Source organism: Chanos chanos, chromosome 1 (genome assembly GCF_902362185.1).
Source record: "Chanos chanos chromosome 1, fChaCha1.1, whole genome shotgun sequence".
Lineage (NCBI taxonomy): Eukaryota > Metazoa > Chordata > Actinopteri > Gonorynchiformes > Chanidae > Chanos > Chanos chanos.
In genome coordinates this window covers 35,149,711-35,167,321 of record NC_044495.1, presented here as the reverse complement: position 1 = coordinate 35,167,321, position 17,611 = coordinate 35,149,711, and the positions used below count along the sequence as shown (strand labels likewise).

The following is a 17,611-nucleotide window of genomic DNA, read 5'->3' as shown; positions in this document are numbered from 1 at the left end:
GCAAACGTGTGATTAGCAGTCACATGAGGAGACTAAAAGGATGCAGATGTCAACAGATGTTGTTAGCGGGGGTCTCTCCTGAGCAGAGCTGCGGATGGCACATCTCTTTCCTCCAGCAGACCACTGATGCAGTGAAAACATGACAGACCATGAATAAGTAAAGGAGGAGGAGGAGGAGGAGAAGGAGAGGCGGGGATGGTTGTCACACTGATCAATGCCATGCTCTAATGGGAGAGGACAGTATTGATCTGAGGCGGTCAACGTGGCCGTGGTTAGAGAAGTGGAAGGAGAGGGCGGCGTTTATAATCATACGGCAGGAAGAACCTTATCGTCAAGCTCCTGGAAGCGGTGGCTTCACTAATGGGTGGTTTTTTTGTGTTTTTTTTTTTTTGTAGGCCGTTCTCATCGTGATAGAGCATTGAAGACTATTTTGGGAGTAGGCAGCTGGGGCAGGGCAGTGGGCTGGAGGACGTCACAGGGTAGCATGTAAAGGCGACAGAATGTATTTGTATAAAGCAGGCTGGAATGGCATTAGTCATGATGGATTGGGCTTCATTTTGGACACTGTGGCAGAAAAATGTCATTTAGTTGTGCCTTGAGCAAAGATAATACTGCCCAAAATAGGCTGCCATGATCATGCTAAACATTGCATTTCCTTTGTACAACATTTGAAATGTTTCAGTTTGCAGTGCTCCTATAACTTAAATTTAGTCCTGCTGTGTGTGCTTGTGTATTTTGCATAGAAGTGTCAGTTGAGATTTCTGTTCGCTGGTGTTAAAATGGTAAAGAACCAATGAAGAGCCAAGAAAAAAAAAAACCAAAAAAAAACAACAACAACAAAAAACAAAATATCCAAATAAAAACTAACCCAAAGGCACCTATCGCGTAGGCAGGGGTGGACAGTAACGAAGTACATTTACTTGAGTTCTTAAGTACATCTTTCGAGTATCTGTGCTTCACTTGACTGTTATTTGTTTTGGAAACTTATGACTTTTACTCCACTACACTTGAAAGACAAATATTGTACTTTTCACTCCACTTCATTTGTATGAAGGTTCTCGTTACTCATTACTTCAAGGCTTAGCTTTGAAGTCAGTGGATGAATTTTCTTTTCTAAAATGCGATCGGCTATACTGTGTTTGTTACAGAAGAAAAACCAATCACTACTCCAATGCTGCCCGTCAAGTGCGTGCTGCATGTTTTTAACAATTGAACTTGGCAGTTTTACTGATGGCTACTACTATGGCAGATAAAGATGATAAAAATAAAGGTTCCTCACCAGAGCACCCATGGCCATATCTTAAGAGCATGTCTAAGATTTTTGAAATCAGCTGTTTTTTTAAGCTAACTGCTTCCTGCACGCTTTTGCGCTCTGTGTTCGCCTAACTTTTTTCGGGTGTGGCTGTGATGCAGTGCTCACTGCTCACTTACACTCATATTCGCCCGCAGTAGATATGAGATTCGACTTGAAAATTGCGATCAATATGTTTGTGAATGCGTGATGAATCTGGTGACAGAAGCGGACCAAAATCAGTTAGCTTGGACACCATTTGGGACATAACCCCGGGTGGGCAAGCAGCGACAAGGCTGTTTCACATTTCAGGCAGTGCTATGTAGAAGAAGTAGAAGTAAAATTAAGCTGGCCTCCAACATTATGATGTGTTTATCCTTTTAAGGCCAATCTGACTTAACCTAGGGCAGGGGTGTCAAACTCCGGTCCTGGAGGGCTGGGGTCCTGCTGTTTTTCTTGTAGATCAACTAAATAGAATCTCTGATTGGCTGAAGAGTGTCCACACCTGTTTTCAAGGTGAAAATCAACAGGTAACTAAGAGGTGAAAACAAAAATCAGCAGGACCCCAGCCCTCCAGTTTGACACCCCTGACCTAGGGCCTATTTAGCTGAGGCTATACACTGTCTTTTATAGAGGAAGCGTTCGATTCAGCTGTGTTAGGCTTTATAACATATAACATAGCTTTTTAATCTACAGGTTCAACAAGCAGGTCAGGGCAATCAGTAGGTTGCTTCAGAGACATTAGCCTCTGTAAATGCATTGTGGCAACAATACAACAATTCATTGACATTAGAAAGGAAATATAGTTTTGAATACTTAAGTATTTTTAAAAGCAAGTACTCCAGTACATTTACTCAAGTAAAAAATTGACTGAACAACTTTTACTTGTATGGGAGTAATATTTGACCAGGAGTATCTATACTCTGACTCAAGTAATGGAGCTGTGTACTGTGCCCACCTCTGCACGTAGGCCAGGCTATCCTTTCCAGAAGAAAAACTAAGGAAAATGAATAAGAGGCATCTGAGAGGTCAATGGCAAATGTGAAAGAAATATACAACAACACTATCCCAAGCACTCCATAACTGTGACATGTACTGTATTGTGGCAAGAAGGAAACCATCGCGTTGCAAAGCCCACCCTGAAAGGCTTTTGAAGTATACAAAAACAAACAGGAGAAATTGTAGCCTTGAGGGGGAAAAAAAAGTTTAGTGGTCTGCTGAAACTAAAACTGAACTTTTGTAAAGTGTTTGTTAAACCAGCTTAGAACGTCAGCAGGAGAACGTCCTTACTGTGAACCCACCGCGGTGTCAAACAAGGGCTGTTTGCAAGAATCTACTCATCTTATCAGAGACTGAGACACAGAAAATGTGAAAGTATTGAGTTGTACTGTAAAGAACAATGACCTGGTTACAGAATGTAGGTACACACAACTATAATATCTAGGTTATGTATGTCTGTACAGCCATGTGTAGTATATGGATTCATCACCGTATTTTCTGCTTCAGATCAATAACGCAGAGATGTGCATATGTATCTGACTGCTCTGTTTCAGGTTTGTGTTTTACATTATTTCTTCACACACACACACACACAAAAAGTATAAATAAAACATCTCCCCTTGAAAATGTAGGGTGTGTAGATAAGCCCTCCCAGTCAGGTGAAGACAGACTGACCTTGGCGATAATGCTGCAGAGCTGGGGCCCATCCTGTGTGAGGGACAACAGGTTGCTGATGGCACTGTCGATGGCAAAGATGCTGTCTGACGCCTCGATTTGCCTGATCAAGATCTGTACAAACACAAACAGATCATCTAAACACATTACTCTCTGTCACAGTGACTCAATTAGTAATTCTATACTGAGCTGGTTGCAATCTGGGGTGCAACATCAACCTCTAAAGACAGAAGACAAAAAGTCAGGGATTTCTGATGGTTCCATATTTTCAGACATATCTGCATGTAAATAGCTAAGATTCGGGTGAAGCAGAACATGTAACTGAAGTTTAAATCTTGAGTAAATCGATGTTTGCAAAGACAAAAAAAGAAACTGATTCTGTCAGGTGCCTGACTGTGTCTACAAACTGTCTCTGTCACTCTTATGTCACGACAACATTGTTTGTGAGAGTTGCTAGAGTACCTCTAGTTTCTATGAGAGAAAGTTTTGGCCCCAACACTAACAGACAAATAAAACTAAGTTGAAACACATACTGTAGTTAGGGGCCCAGGCTGTGACGTGATCATGCAGTAATTGAAACATACGAGGTGCCGCAGCAGGCTCTCACAGAGTCTGAGCACTGCCCAGACTACCAAGGGCACATTACCATTAAGGGCTAATTGTCAAAAGCTTTCCAACCAAAGTCAAAAACCTCACTCAGAGAATGGCCACTTCCCTCACCTGACGACAAAAGTCGGTCTCTTCACTGATAACAATTGTTGAACGCAATCGCATTGATTTAAAAAAAAAGATTTGTTGGCAAATAGTTTGATACTTTGTTTAAATTTTGATTAACTAATATATTTTTTAATGGGCACATTCTCTGCTTGGTCCATATATTTATTTATTTATTGTGTTAAGGCCAGGGGAGTAATAATAATAATTGCCTTGGTTTTATTTGTTCCAGGGATTCACCGCATTCTAAGAACTGATCCTCACTCGACTCTATAGATTATTAATATAGAATATTGGAAAATGGGTAAATTGTCCCTATTTACATATGCTGGTTGTTACATGTCTGATGGTGTGTGTGTCTGTCTGCATGTGTGTGTGTGTGTGTGTGTGTGTGTGTGCAATCTCTCCATCTCCCTTTCTCACTCTCTCTCTCTCTCTCTCTCTCTCTCTCTTTCTCTCTCTTTCTCTCTCTCTCCCTCTCCCCCTTTTTATTGTATTTCACAGTCTGAAAAACATATTCAACTGTAATCCATTAACTTTTCACTTTAAAGTATTACTTTAAATTCTTCAAAGAATTATGAGTTGAAGGCAATAAATGTTTATTTCATTTTATAAAAATCTGAAAAAAATTAACAACCCCATAAGAACTATTTTAGAAGTGATTTATGGAGTGCTTTATGAAGAAAAAAAAAAGTAACATAAAAAACATCACTGGATCAGTGCATGCCACTGTGGGTTGGCCTGAGTCATTCTGTCTAGTACAAACTTATGACTTAGTTGTGAAAAAATGCGAGAAGCACAAAAATAAAAACACTCTTTACCACTGATCTAATTCAAGGCAAGCTGAGAACTTGTGTGACACAGTGTGTTTCTCATATGCACCAGATTAGAGGAGTGGGTGGCACATTGTCTCTAATGGGATTTCACAGAAATGTTTTGGGGGGGTTTTTCTGCTTACAACTTCCAAATATAGAACCAAGTCAGAGACAAGTCACAACAATTTTCACTGGGACATTACTACTTTTAAATATTCCTAAATATCATTGCTTTACCTGTATCTCATTGGCCAGCGCCATGTCAATCATTTGGCTGAAGGAGTCGCTAACATCAGTGAGTATTTCATGAATGGCTTCCTTCATAGACTTGAGGAAGTAGTCATCCTCTGTGTGAAGACATCTGTGGATCAGAGCACAATTTACTGTTCAAATTCATATTATCTAGCAATGAGCGTATGAATGAGGACATGACATTCTGAAGCAGACATTTTCTGATCTCATCTATCCCATAAACCAACCCTGGGGCAACTTACTGCAAAATCCAGCCAATTTTTTATATCATGGGTCTGACAATCACATTGCAGTACACAAACTGCATAAAACATTTACTTGGGCAACACAACGTAAAAAGAAAAAAACGAAAACTTTAAATTATTTGAAATAATATGCTTAAAATGTTAAAAGTCTACTAATCATAGTAGATATCAAAACTTATAAATTAGCTGCTATGCTACAAACAAACCCCACATATGTCCAAACCCATTTTTAACAAACGAATCCCAAGGGAGAAGATGTCCTTGAGATGAAGAAAATGAAGATTTATAACAGAGGGATAGCTCAATATTTTTCTTGGTCTCAAATAGGTTGAGTTTAGCAGAGCTGGACTGACCGCTATCCATTTCTGTTCGATTTCTTGTGGAAATCCCACAAGGAAATGTTCCCTTGCTGGAGTAAATAATAAATGAGACAGAGTCAAATGCAATTTGGCTGAAGAAAAAGGAAAGGGAAGCCCATGTACAATGTATTCGTGTTGGAACAACCCAGATGATAAGCATGGATTAAAGAGTCAGCCATGAGTCACATATTCAGTCAAATGTAATTAGTCCAGTGCATAATGACACAGTACCTCTCAGTGATGGCAGTCAACTCAGTGCACTTCTCCAGCAAAGCCTTCTCATACTGCGCACACACACACACACACACACACACACACACACACACACACACATACAGAGGGAGAGAGAGGAGAGAAAGTGTTGGACAGTAAAAAAAAACACTCAAAGGCATAAATATCACCTTCCCTGGTCATGAAGTTGTTGCATCATCCTATACAATAGAAACAGAACACAAATCCCTCACAGGCACGGGAAAATACAGCATGCATGCATAGACAAACACACACACACACACACACACACACACACACACACACACACACACACACCCCTATATAAGCAAATACAACTAATGGGACCTGACAAGGAAACACTAGCTTCCACCTTGTGAATTATAAAAAGGCCTGCAGTAATTCTACAGTATAGCTTCAAGAGCTAATCCCAGATCAGATCAGAGCAGACACACACACTGTTCATATCATTTACGAGAAAGAAATCCGCATAGGTCTAAATCTTTATAGTTCCCAATGATCCAGACCATGTATCATAATTACCTGACTGAAGACTTACAAAGATTTCAAACATATTTCTGACTCTTTGGCATAACACTAATGATACTTCTTCAGGCATATATTGTTTTTTTTAACATTTTTTTCTCATATGTCACAAAGCACCACACAACGCTGTTTCAACCCAGTTGTAAACACCCCTCCACATGACACTTTTCTGCTCTGGCCCTGCAGATGAACACCTGATTCAAATGATGTGCAGCCTGATAATTAGCGGGTCAGTTGAATCAGGTGTGCTTGTGCGTAACTAAAATGAAAACAGCAGGGGGGCTTTGATGACTGGGTCGCAAAGCACTGCACTAAGTAATTGGTTCACTATGAGCAATTAACATTACTTTTCAAATGAAAAGAGGTTTCGTTTTGATGAATGTCGAGTGAAACGTAATACATCATCCTCAAACTCCATGTTCTAATCACACCTTCTGCACTCCTTGTAAAACGAAATTATGCTGTCTTTAATGAAAGTGTTTTACATTTTATGGTGTTGTATTTCCCACGTGCTCTGCTTTGTCTGGCCCTGACCCCAGACAGTAATTTTACAACGTGGAATAATGCAATTGGCCTGAAATGGAATCGACTTTATAGAGAGTCAGGATCGTACATATCCATTGAGATGGGAGGTGATGTCACGCTCTCTGTGGGTGGGAGGAGGTTTCGTCTTAAAATCCTGATCTTTAGGCCCCAGTGGCTCCAACTATTGTGGGTGCGTGGGGAGGGGGGTGTCACACAAAAACTGGAAGCTCTTTTCCTCCATTTCACGGCTTATTGACATCCAACTTGTGAGTCACTGCATCAATTTAATGGATCGCAAAGCTCTCATTAAGTCTGGCAAAAAATACCAGAAAAAAAGTCACATACTACTGCAAAAGCCACTGATTTAGTATGCATATACGCCTTAGTTCTGTCCACTCATTCCAGTGGATAATCATTTAAATGGAGATAGTACATCTCCAGAAGATCTGTGTGACTAAGGCCATTGAGTCCAAAATCCCATTGTCTGTTGCTTCTACCAACCATTAAATGATAATGATTGGCTGAAGAGTGCACACACTGGTTTCACAAGCAGGACCTGTTCCCTGTGTAGAAGGCAAAAGAAAACCTGTCGGAAGGTTCTAGTGCTCAGGGACCAGAGATTTAAACTGTTGCATCCACTGGCACATGTAACTCTGATTTTAAAGATACATGTCTCAGATCCTTTCCTAATGCAAAAAGAAAGGGATTAATTACAAAAAAAAGAGAGAAAGAACACATTTTCAGTGAAACCCTGTTAATAACATATGAAGATTACATATGCAGTAAAAAATTATATTTTATTTTATAAGGAACCACACACTGACCATACAAGCATGCAATGATAACTTACAGATATTTGAGCAGTAAATACATCTGAAATTACTACTGTTTCTGGACAAACTTCTTATTTTTCTACTAGAGTCAAGCAGGATTATGCATGATTATAAAGATGAACGTAATTATTTAAAGGGGCCGTTAATGCAACCTAAAGGTTCTCTTTCTTTTCATGCGTCACATGTTTATAAAAATTGTTGGACTCACTTATTTCACTGACCAAAGAACACAGCAATGAAAAAGACCAATGCAAATCACTCAAGTTACATTTTTTTGTTTGTTTTTGTTGTTATTGTTGTTCTTTTTCCCAGTGGCATTTCTCACCTTTTGCATCTCTGGGGGAGTGTTACGGGCAGCACTGTATTCGTGCACCAGCGAACGCACATGGCAGTTTGCCCTGACGGCTGTGCTATGCACACGTTGCCAACGTCCCTTTTCCAGCCGCTGAAACATCTTGCCTAGCTCAGTGCTCACCACCAGTGCCCGTTTCAGCAGCGTCTGCAGGTTGTCCCGGGTGACATGGTCGCCGCTGGTTACGATGAGCTCACCCTGGGTGTCCTCATCGGTACCAATAGGCTTGGACTGCAGCACGCACATGCATTCCACTTCTGTCATATGACGCAGATCCTCCATCCAGCGCTGCACTGAGTCGACCTGGATAGTGTGCATCCTGCTGTTCATACACACACACACACACACACACACACACACACGCACACACGCGCACGCACACACACACGCGCACACACACACACACACACGCATGCATACGCATTTTTTAAACATTTGATAGAATGGCCTGATTTTAAATACAGTAAATAAAATTCTTACAAATTACCATCTAAATATAGGCAACTTTGTTTAGACTTGATAATACCAGTTCAAACAGCAAAAACAGTGCAAAGAACAAGAGGCCCTGCCGGAAATCTATAAGCACAAGAGGTCAGTCAGGAGCTAATAATGTCCAACTTCCTCAAAAAGAGCTCTGTTAGTAATGACGTGGCATTTGATGAAACATTGATCAAACATCTCGTTTAATGCCACAAGAGAGGCATTAAAAGCAGGACTAGTGTGCTGATATTCCCACTCTTTCCACTCAGACCTAATGAAGGTGGGTTAAGGGGGTTTCTCACACGCTTTTTAAGATCAGTGGAAACTGAGACACCATTACGGATAGAATGACGGAAATCTATAGTGCTCTAGAAGTCTCCTCTGCTCTAAAACAAACTGGAGGAATGACCTCCAATTAAAATGATTCCATTTGAAGAACTGACCAATATCTATCAAAATTACCACCCACTCAAAAAGCAAAGAAAGATATTGCTGGAAAGCAATACGGGGCCATTTAAGGAGGCAGAGAGAGAGAAAGAGAGAGAGAGAGAGAGAAAGAAAGAAAGATGATCTATAAGCTTCAACAGAGTTATGAAAAAAAAATAACGATGGCTGACTCATGGTTGTTACCTGGCGGAGTACATGAGCATCCTGTCATTAGGCAAGTGAAACCAAACAAACATCACCTTTTGTCCTTTCTTTGTAGACATATCCACTTACAGCTTTTCAACTGGGCTAGTTAAACATCACAGCTCTATCGATGGCCTCCAATTCAGCCTGCTCTCTACATCTCTGGTTACACATCCATATACGCCAACCATGAATGTGACTATTCATTAAACAGGGCTGATATCAAGAAGGTTATTTTTTTTCAAAGAGCCACATTTGACATTTATCTGCAATTAGGGAATTTTTTCCACTGCTGCATGCCGTCAGACATAAAGGTCTGCAACAGCTGCTCTTCATTAACAGGTTAAGCTTTAGGAATAAATGTCAGTCACTGTAGATGTGGTTTTCTTTGAAAACTACCTGTCTTTACATTATCCTAACTGTGGGAGGTGCCTGTGAATGTCAGACATGAAATGAAAACAACCAATCCGCATGTCCTTTGCATGCTAATGTATATAATGTCCTCTGAACTCAGTGAGGTCAAATACATAACAAGTTCAAACTCCTCTTCATCTGTTTGGAAGGAGGAGACGTTCACATTATCACACAAATGAAAGAGGACTGAAATATACCTGAGGGGATTCATGATGATGACAATCAATCTCTTGTCACATCTGGAAATGCTGCGCTCCATTGAATGCCTTCCTAGTCACTAAATATAACGTTCTTCTGGGAACTCCAAATATTTCCTGTGTTTGTTTCATTTAAGATGTAGTCTGCCTAATTTATATTATCAATGAATCATCAAGACCTTACTTTGTGCAGACATAAATAGAAGAGCAAACAATGCACGTAACAGTGCGGTAAAATACTGAATCATCTGTCGAAAAAAGCATTCTGTGAGCACGCATTTCTTTGAGACTTCAGTCTCCCAAACAACTGTGCCAAAAGTAGAACAGTAGATCAATAAAACATAAGACTGATTTGGGAGATCAATGGGGGAACTATGAGAATGTACAAAAAAGTCATAAATCTATGTTTTTAACCGATGTTAGAAAAGTGAAAAGATCACCCCAGGTAAGGAGAATGTCCTTGTAAAAACGGCCAACTGCTGCTGATGTTTCACACAAGTGTTTGGCCAATTAGCCATGAAGAGCCCATCCCTGCCACGGACAGAGCCGCTCTAATGGGACAGAGGTCAGAATGATACCGGCAGGTCAGAGACACACGCAGAGTGGCGAGGTAAGCACCGGGTCGCGTCATCGCCCCGACAACAACAGCGGCCGACACCCACGTGGCTGAATGACAGTTAATCAGTGACACAGCTCGGCTGAGAGGAGGGCAGGTAGGTCATGAGCCTTAATTGCCCATCATTTGTGTGGTGAGCCCTAGCTCCTCTGCTCCCTTAGCTTTTTAGCCGCTCTCGTTTGTGTACAGGGCAAAATAAAAGAGAAAAACAGGGGTAAAAAAAAAAAAGGTAGTCTGCTCCTCAAATGGTAATGTGAAAAATATGTCTTCATTAGGTCCAGGTATACTAAGGATTTTAATGTAGAAAAGTCAATGTTACATATATGAGAGTAAATGAGATACTGTCTGATTAAAGTTTATTGTTTTAAAGTTTTTTGGAGTACAGAACTTAATACTAATAGAACATATAATTATGACAGTTAAAGTGCTATATAAGATTATTTTCATACAGTAAAATTTGGCGACTTTAGCCTCTGTGAAACTTGATGCTCTGTTCACAACGACCAGGAAATGCTGCTCTCTCACCCACTATAAGGCATAGGTCATTGGGAACTTTGATATTTCCTCATATATTTGAATGCTGAAAATGTCTGTTTCCCCCAAAAACGTTGCTACAATGGTCAATAACTTTTTGTTCAAAAGAAATGTGCAAAACGTTTGTGTGGTCTGAATTTCAAATGAGTACCCTACTGTGCCATGTATGGATACAGAACTATAACACTCAGAAGGAAGCAGAAGTAGGACAAAAAATTGCAAGAAGTTCACAAACTATGGCTTTCTTATTTGGGTGGTATTTAAGTATTAAAATCATTTTGAAAAATCAGAAGTATTTCCAATCCTCCACTGTTGAACAAAGCCTATTTCTAGTCTACATTTGTGTAATACGTCAACAAGTATCAGGAAGAAAATGCATTGGGAATAAACTGTACATAACTTTTTCAAAAAGTGCTAATTCTGGGTTAAAAAAAAAAATTCCTCACTGCCAAAACTAATGAATCTCTTATTGTGTGCACAGTTCAGTCAGCGTAACATTAAACTGAAGCATTCCTACACGTCTCTAAGGTGGAACACAGGAAAGTTCCCAACTTTATTTACAACTTGTTTACGAGCCCTGTTAGACAGAGTTATGATCTAAATTCGCCCTTAACTTAAAGTTTAATGGACTTAACTATAGTTACCCACATTACAGTGGCTTTAATAGATACAACTGGATACCCCTATTATCATTTAATCAAATAGGTTTTCAGGAGGAGCAGAGAGACATTATTGACATGCTATTTCCTCTATTTTGTTACATTTGCAACATTGTTTGGTAAATATTGATGATGTTGAGCCTTTCCATTACACGCAAGTTTGGTCTCTGACACATTTGTCAGTACGTAGTAGTGGTATCTGCCCAGGTTCATGCAGTAATTACATATTCTCTAAATGGTGTGTGTCCACTAGTCGGCAAAATGATATTTGCGCCAGGAAAAGAAGTTTTCAGAAAATGTTGTCTGGATCATTATGTCTTAGAGTGGCTTATTGTTTTCCAGATTAACAGAAAATTCAGCTTTTTCCCCTTAAGAAAACCCAGATAGCAAAATTATCCAGAACACGCATGTTTGTGTCTTATACAGCATACACAGCCAAATCCTGTCGTAATGCATTCTCTCTTGTTTCAGATAGTACACACAATGCCTTTAGAGGCTACTCTCTCTTGAAGAGGATCATCAAGATAATAGGTGTGTATTATGGTAAGGGTGAAACAGCCTGCTCTTCAACACAGGAAATGACAAATATTTACATATCCTGCCACTGACAGGTCAGCTCAAGCGTGCCATGTTATTGTAGACAGCACTGTGAGGACTGGCCTGCCTGCCCTGTTTTCTGAGCAGAGTCATTTGTGAAAGGAAGAGTAAACAAACTTGAGAGACAGCAACGGCGCTACTGTTTTCATTACATCATGCTACAGGTTCAGCCGTTGATTCAAACACGCACTAGAACAATGTGTGCTGTGGTGTGTGGCACTTTGAGGAGATAGTAACAGAACAGAAATCAAGCTCCAGTTTATGTCGAAACAATTATTCCTGGTGCTGCTTGACTGTAATTCCTGTAGGAGCTGATACTGTCCTAAATGTGTGTTCTTATGTTCTTATGCAAGTTTAAATGAATTTAAATATTGAATATGGATAGCGAATATTAAAAATGGTGGATGCAGTGTGATTTCTGAAGCATGTTACATTTACATTTACATTTATGCATAAGGCAGATGCTTCTATCCAAAGTGACTTAATAACTTGTGAACAGCTAAGCTGGTACGAGACAGTGCGCAATTATTATAACTAGGAGCTGCAGTTATAAGTGCCATTGTATGACTGTGGGTACCATAGAAAAAAGGTAGAGACCCTTACAACCAGAAGCAAACAAATCTAGTTTAGAGAACCTAACCAGAAGGAAACTGATCTTACTTACAGCTACTTAACTGTAATTCCTGCCCACACCGACTCTGTCAAAGATTGTGATGTTCTTCTGAAAATGAGCGAAATTAGATTGTCCCTAAGAATATTCATATTGTAGATTTTAGGTTCGCTCTAACATTGGGTGACTGAGGTTGTGGCATGTTAATATCACTTACAGTTAGCAGCATCTTAATCCTGAAATTCTGTATGATGACCATCATGAAAAATATTTGTAAATATCTATTTAATATAAAAATAAACCTTTTAAATATGGTATGTATTTTATAAATAATATGATCATCCAGGCACAATTTGTACTGTAAAAATAAAATTTTTCTATCATCAGTGTCCAGTTTAGATGCATATATAAGTTTGCATGTCGGTCTAAGGATTCTGTACAACCAAGTAATCTGTCAGCCTAACAGTGAAAAATTCACAAATGAGTCTACTGTTTCATGCATGCAGTCTCACAGCTGATCTGTCTGACCTCTTACGTCACCTGTGCAGAAGAGGTGCAAAAGCAGGACATCGTGCTTGTGACGGTCACTAGGAGTTTTGCCTGACACTTCTGTCAGTTTGTGCATTCCTCAAGCGCCAGTAGAGGTTAATGTCTCTACTTGCAACAAAGTAATATATTTGGTGTCCTTTCTTCTCTGAACATACATGCATTATTAAACTGCCTTTGTCACAAACAGGAAAACTACAACCAGTACATTATTTGTTCACCCGTTACATCACTGGTGTCAGATCACTGAAAGTACAACATTCCTAAAATAGCAAATAGTCTTTTTTGCTTTCAAAAAGGAGGCATACTTGTATCCTCTGAGTACTTTTTGATTGACAAAGGATGTTTGAGAAAAGTTTTACGTGCGCCATTGGTTGGCTATGTGACAGCCAGGCAGGCCGCCCTGTACGACAAGCTGTCACTCCCTGAGACGGTGAGATCAATCTCCCCACGTTGGAGGCGACGCAGCACATCATGAGTTCTGGCGGGAAGCAACTTTTTTTTTTTTTTTATTAAGACTAAGAAGTTACATTATGTAGAGTGAGTCACAGAGCTTTTTTTCTTTTTTTTTTTTTTAGAAGCCTTCTACCTTATTGGTCATTAACATTTTGCATTAGTATTTCACCCGCAGCCTAATGTATTCTGCCTTTGTAGGTTACACAGTGACATCACAGCTATGTCACAACCTGGAGAAGAACTGGGGGGTGCGGTAACAGTGGAAAATTCTTGTCAGAGCTATTAGCCTAGTAGACAATACATGCAAATGTTAAGTTGACTTATCCATCAAGTGTTGTGACGGTAGTGTGAAGGGGACTTTTTAATAAACAGATGGTTGGCCCAGCCGAGCAGGAAAGAAACACCTGTCGAAACTCGAGCATGACGTGAATTGCTTGGGTGGGGAGCACTAATTGTTCATGTGGGGTAGTAGTGATGGTCCAGGAGGTTTGCCACACAACTGGGGGGCTGCGCTGTTGTTCACTCACATCATTAAAATGAAAAGGCCAAACAAAAGAACATATCACAAGTGATTGTTCAAACCTCCACCTACTGCCTAATGGAGCGGTGAGCCATGCCAATTGTTCTAATGCTTCGGAGATGTTTCAGAGACAAAGAAATAGTACAGTAACAATTTACTGAGAAAGTCAACAGAATCCGATCTGGAGCAGTTCAGACACTGATGAGAGGCATAATAAAAAGGAATGTTTTTTTTGCCCTAGAGCAAACTAACTTGAATTATAGAAACCAGCAGTTTGTTTGTGACTCAACACTGTCAATAATTCACAAAATATGATTTAAAAAAAATCCAAATCATTCAGTGACATTTGTAACACCAAAAAAGTCCTTGAGTTTTACTTTGCATTTCATGAGGATGAGGTGCCTGCTATGATGACCTAATAGTGACAGGTTCAAGTTTCTTGCTTTCTGTGAAGTTCTAGCAGAAAGCTGCTTCACAAGAATATGTCATACACTCTGGGATTTTGCTCCAGGTCAAAGGTTAGGGGACATAACCTCCCTCATAGCTTTTAACAAAATCCCCATTGGACAGATGTGCAAAGGTAGTGTGGGAAATGTTGGATGTTGTATGAGTGTGCTCTTCTGCTGTGCAAAAAAAACAATCAATAGATTCAACAAACAGTATTTTTGTTCTGTTCTGCTTTTTCACTTGAGTTTCTGACACATTTTTTTAAAAGAAAGGTCAGCAAAGCAAAATTTGAGGATCTCAAAAGGTGTATGTAATGAATTTTTTATAACACCTTCAGAATCATGCAAAAGTGGAACGGCAGATCCTTTTCTGATTCGTGACGGTGTAATAATGTGTGTGTGTGTGTGTGTGTGTGTGTGTGTGTGTGTGTGTACGGCCTAGTGTTGTTAAGTTTCCCAAGTTTTCCTCCTTTGAGCGTAATATAGATCAAATAACGATCCATAAAAATTAAATTCATTGAATGTGCAAAATATTCTTCAAAAACTACTTTTGTGCATCAGTCTTTTTCCTACATTACAACTATATTACTGCTACATTGTTACTTCCCAATGGCTTTCTATGTTTTCCAGTTTCACTGAAGCATCCAAAAGAGGTGACACAGGTGAAAAATACTTTTGTCACCTATCGTCATGGGGCCAAGTGAGTATATTTGTGAAAGATGATCAGTTGTTGACTTTAATAATTAGGCATTTGGACCAAAAAAAAGCTGATGTACAAAAACTAAAGTATTTTCACTCTTAGGACTGTAATTTCACATTGAAAATTTGAACAGTACTGTACTTGCCCAGTAGAGGGTATAAGTAAATGTTGTCCCCATGCAAAATGGGGGAGATAATTCAGAAAACAAACCCACAACTGGACAGTTACAACTGGAGTAACCAAGTCTCCAAATCTAATGTCAGATTTCAAATCTGTGATAAAGGGCTATTTGGAAAGGCTGCCAGACAGAAAGTGTTCATCAACAACAAGCAACAAATTTAAGTGCCTGAAGTCTCCATTTGTCCCTGAATTCTGAGTCTGGACTCTGCAGTGGTAGATCTTAAGGGGTACATGGCTGCTATTTGATGTTATGAAGCTTCCGCTGGTCTTTTTTAAGGTCAGTGTCACCAGGGCCGGCGTGCATGATGTCTATGCCCGGGACAACATGATTTCAACGGGCCCCCACCCCCACCCCAATGAGTGAGGATCACTCTCCATCCTCAACCCCCCGGGCTGGACTTGGGAGAACATCCCTGGTTGTCCTCCCGGATGCAGGGCCTGAGTGTCATCATCACCTCCACCAAGTCCCAGGATATTTTTCTTAAAAACTGCTACTCCTGTCCAGGGGCTGAATTTTTTTTTTCTTGCAAAGAGACAGTGACCCCAAGAACGCATGAAATGATTAATTCACCACAAAATCAACATATTGGAATGATCACCTTTGTCTCTGGACTTGAGCCCTATTAAAAACCTATGATTTGAATTGAAGAGAGCAGTCCATCAAGGCTGACTGAAGTCTATCAAGTAACTGGGAGGATTCTGGAAAGATTCCAAGTTCATAAATCTTCAAAAAGGACTCAGTTCCATTATCACAGAGTCCACAAATCACTCAAAATAGACATACCATTAACTGCCCCTTTATTATAAATAATCATTTCAATAATGCTAATTAAAAAAATATATGATTTTGGTGGTTTCAAATAAACTGATTTTTTTTTTTTACATGTATTATATAAAGTAGCATGTGAGTGAAATAGCATGCATTTCTGATGTTCCCTTGGTTCAAGCCTTGCATAATTTAAACAAATTTTACCTACGAAATGGACCCAGTTATTTTCATCTGTGTGGAATTCCTTTTTGGTTACCTCAATTCAGCTAAATGTGTGCTCATGCAATGGTCCAAAAAAGCAAAGAGAGGGTGTGTCACAAAGGGCAATGAATGAATGTTTATTGCTGTCACACTGTTTTATTATTAGAACAGAGAAGAATCCCATGTGATTGTTAAAATAATGGATAAACGTTGCCATGTCTCTCCCTCAAAAAAAAAAAAAAGAGCCTTCAGATTGGGATCTTTGGAATGGAACAGACTGACATCTGATTTCCAGATGTTTCTCTGCTAAAGCCAGACAGACCGGTCTGCTTTGCAGCCCTGGAATTTTGACTCTTCGTTCCCTATATACACAGAGTAGCTATATTAAACATACACAGAGACAGAGAGACTACTCATAAATTACATCACGCGTCCATCCATTACCCCAGATCCTCACTTCAGCTGTGGTACAGGAACAATAACACAGGCAAAAGACATGCGCATGTTGGAACTCAAATAGTGACAGTGATACACACACTGCACACATTCTGCAAAATGCCCCCTCACAAATCCATTTACATAAATGAATGAAAAGTTGTATGACGCACTCAGCTGATGTATGTGTAAAACCTCATCTCTCATAAACACTCTCTTACACTCATACAAACACACATGCATGCATACACACATGAGGTAGCCAACCAGACAGACAATGTGGAAAACATCTCCTTCATAATGTGTCTAATGTGGGGCATAGACCTTTGTCTTTCCTATCTGTATACAGACTTGTGAGGAAGGGAGAGACTTCACAGTCTGACTGGATTCAGGATGACATTCGAGAAAGACGTATAAAGTCCTGCCGCAGGATTGTATAATAACACACTGCCATGTGATTCAAGCCCCCTTTTGTCCTTTCCTCTCTCTCTCTCACACGCACACTCACACACACACACATAACATTTCAGAGGCAAAGATCATCATAAACATGACACACATCAGCATCCATTACTGTGCATTATCAAAGAGAAGGGGTAAACACAGACAATGTTTTCATTTTCCACTGGGCAGATAAAGGCGTACGATTGGTCCATAACAACTATACCTGGCAGCTTCCGCTCAGCACAAACACAATCTGGACTGTTAAAACAGACTCCAAAGAGTTGGATGGGGCTTAAGTTGGACTCTTAAGTGTAGAGTAAAGAAACCTCCAGGGTTTCCA

The 17,611-nt window shown here is 39.8% G+C and overlaps 1 protein-coding gene across 1 annotated transcript in view; it reads right to left on the bottom strand.

Moving 5' to 3' along the window:
• The window catches only part of insc (INSC spindle orientation adaptor protein), a 29,227-nt gene that overhangs the window by 11,511 nt on the left and 105 nt on the right, over positions 1–17,611 (bottom strand). Inside the window, exons 2-5 of the mRNA XM_030784788.1 lie at positions 7,811–8,159; positions 5,582–5,634; positions 4,732–4,855; positions 2,966–3,079 (exon numbers count right to left, since the gene is read on the bottom strand). Of these exons, the coding sequence (XP_030640648.1) occupies positions 2,966–3,079; positions 4,732–4,855; positions 5,582–5,634; positions 7,811–8,155 (636 nt within the window). The 5' untranslated portion in view covers positions 8,156–8,159. The remainder of the gene's footprint in view (positions 1–2,965; positions 3,080–4,731; positions 4,856–5,581; positions 5,635–7,810; positions 8,160–17,611) is intronic.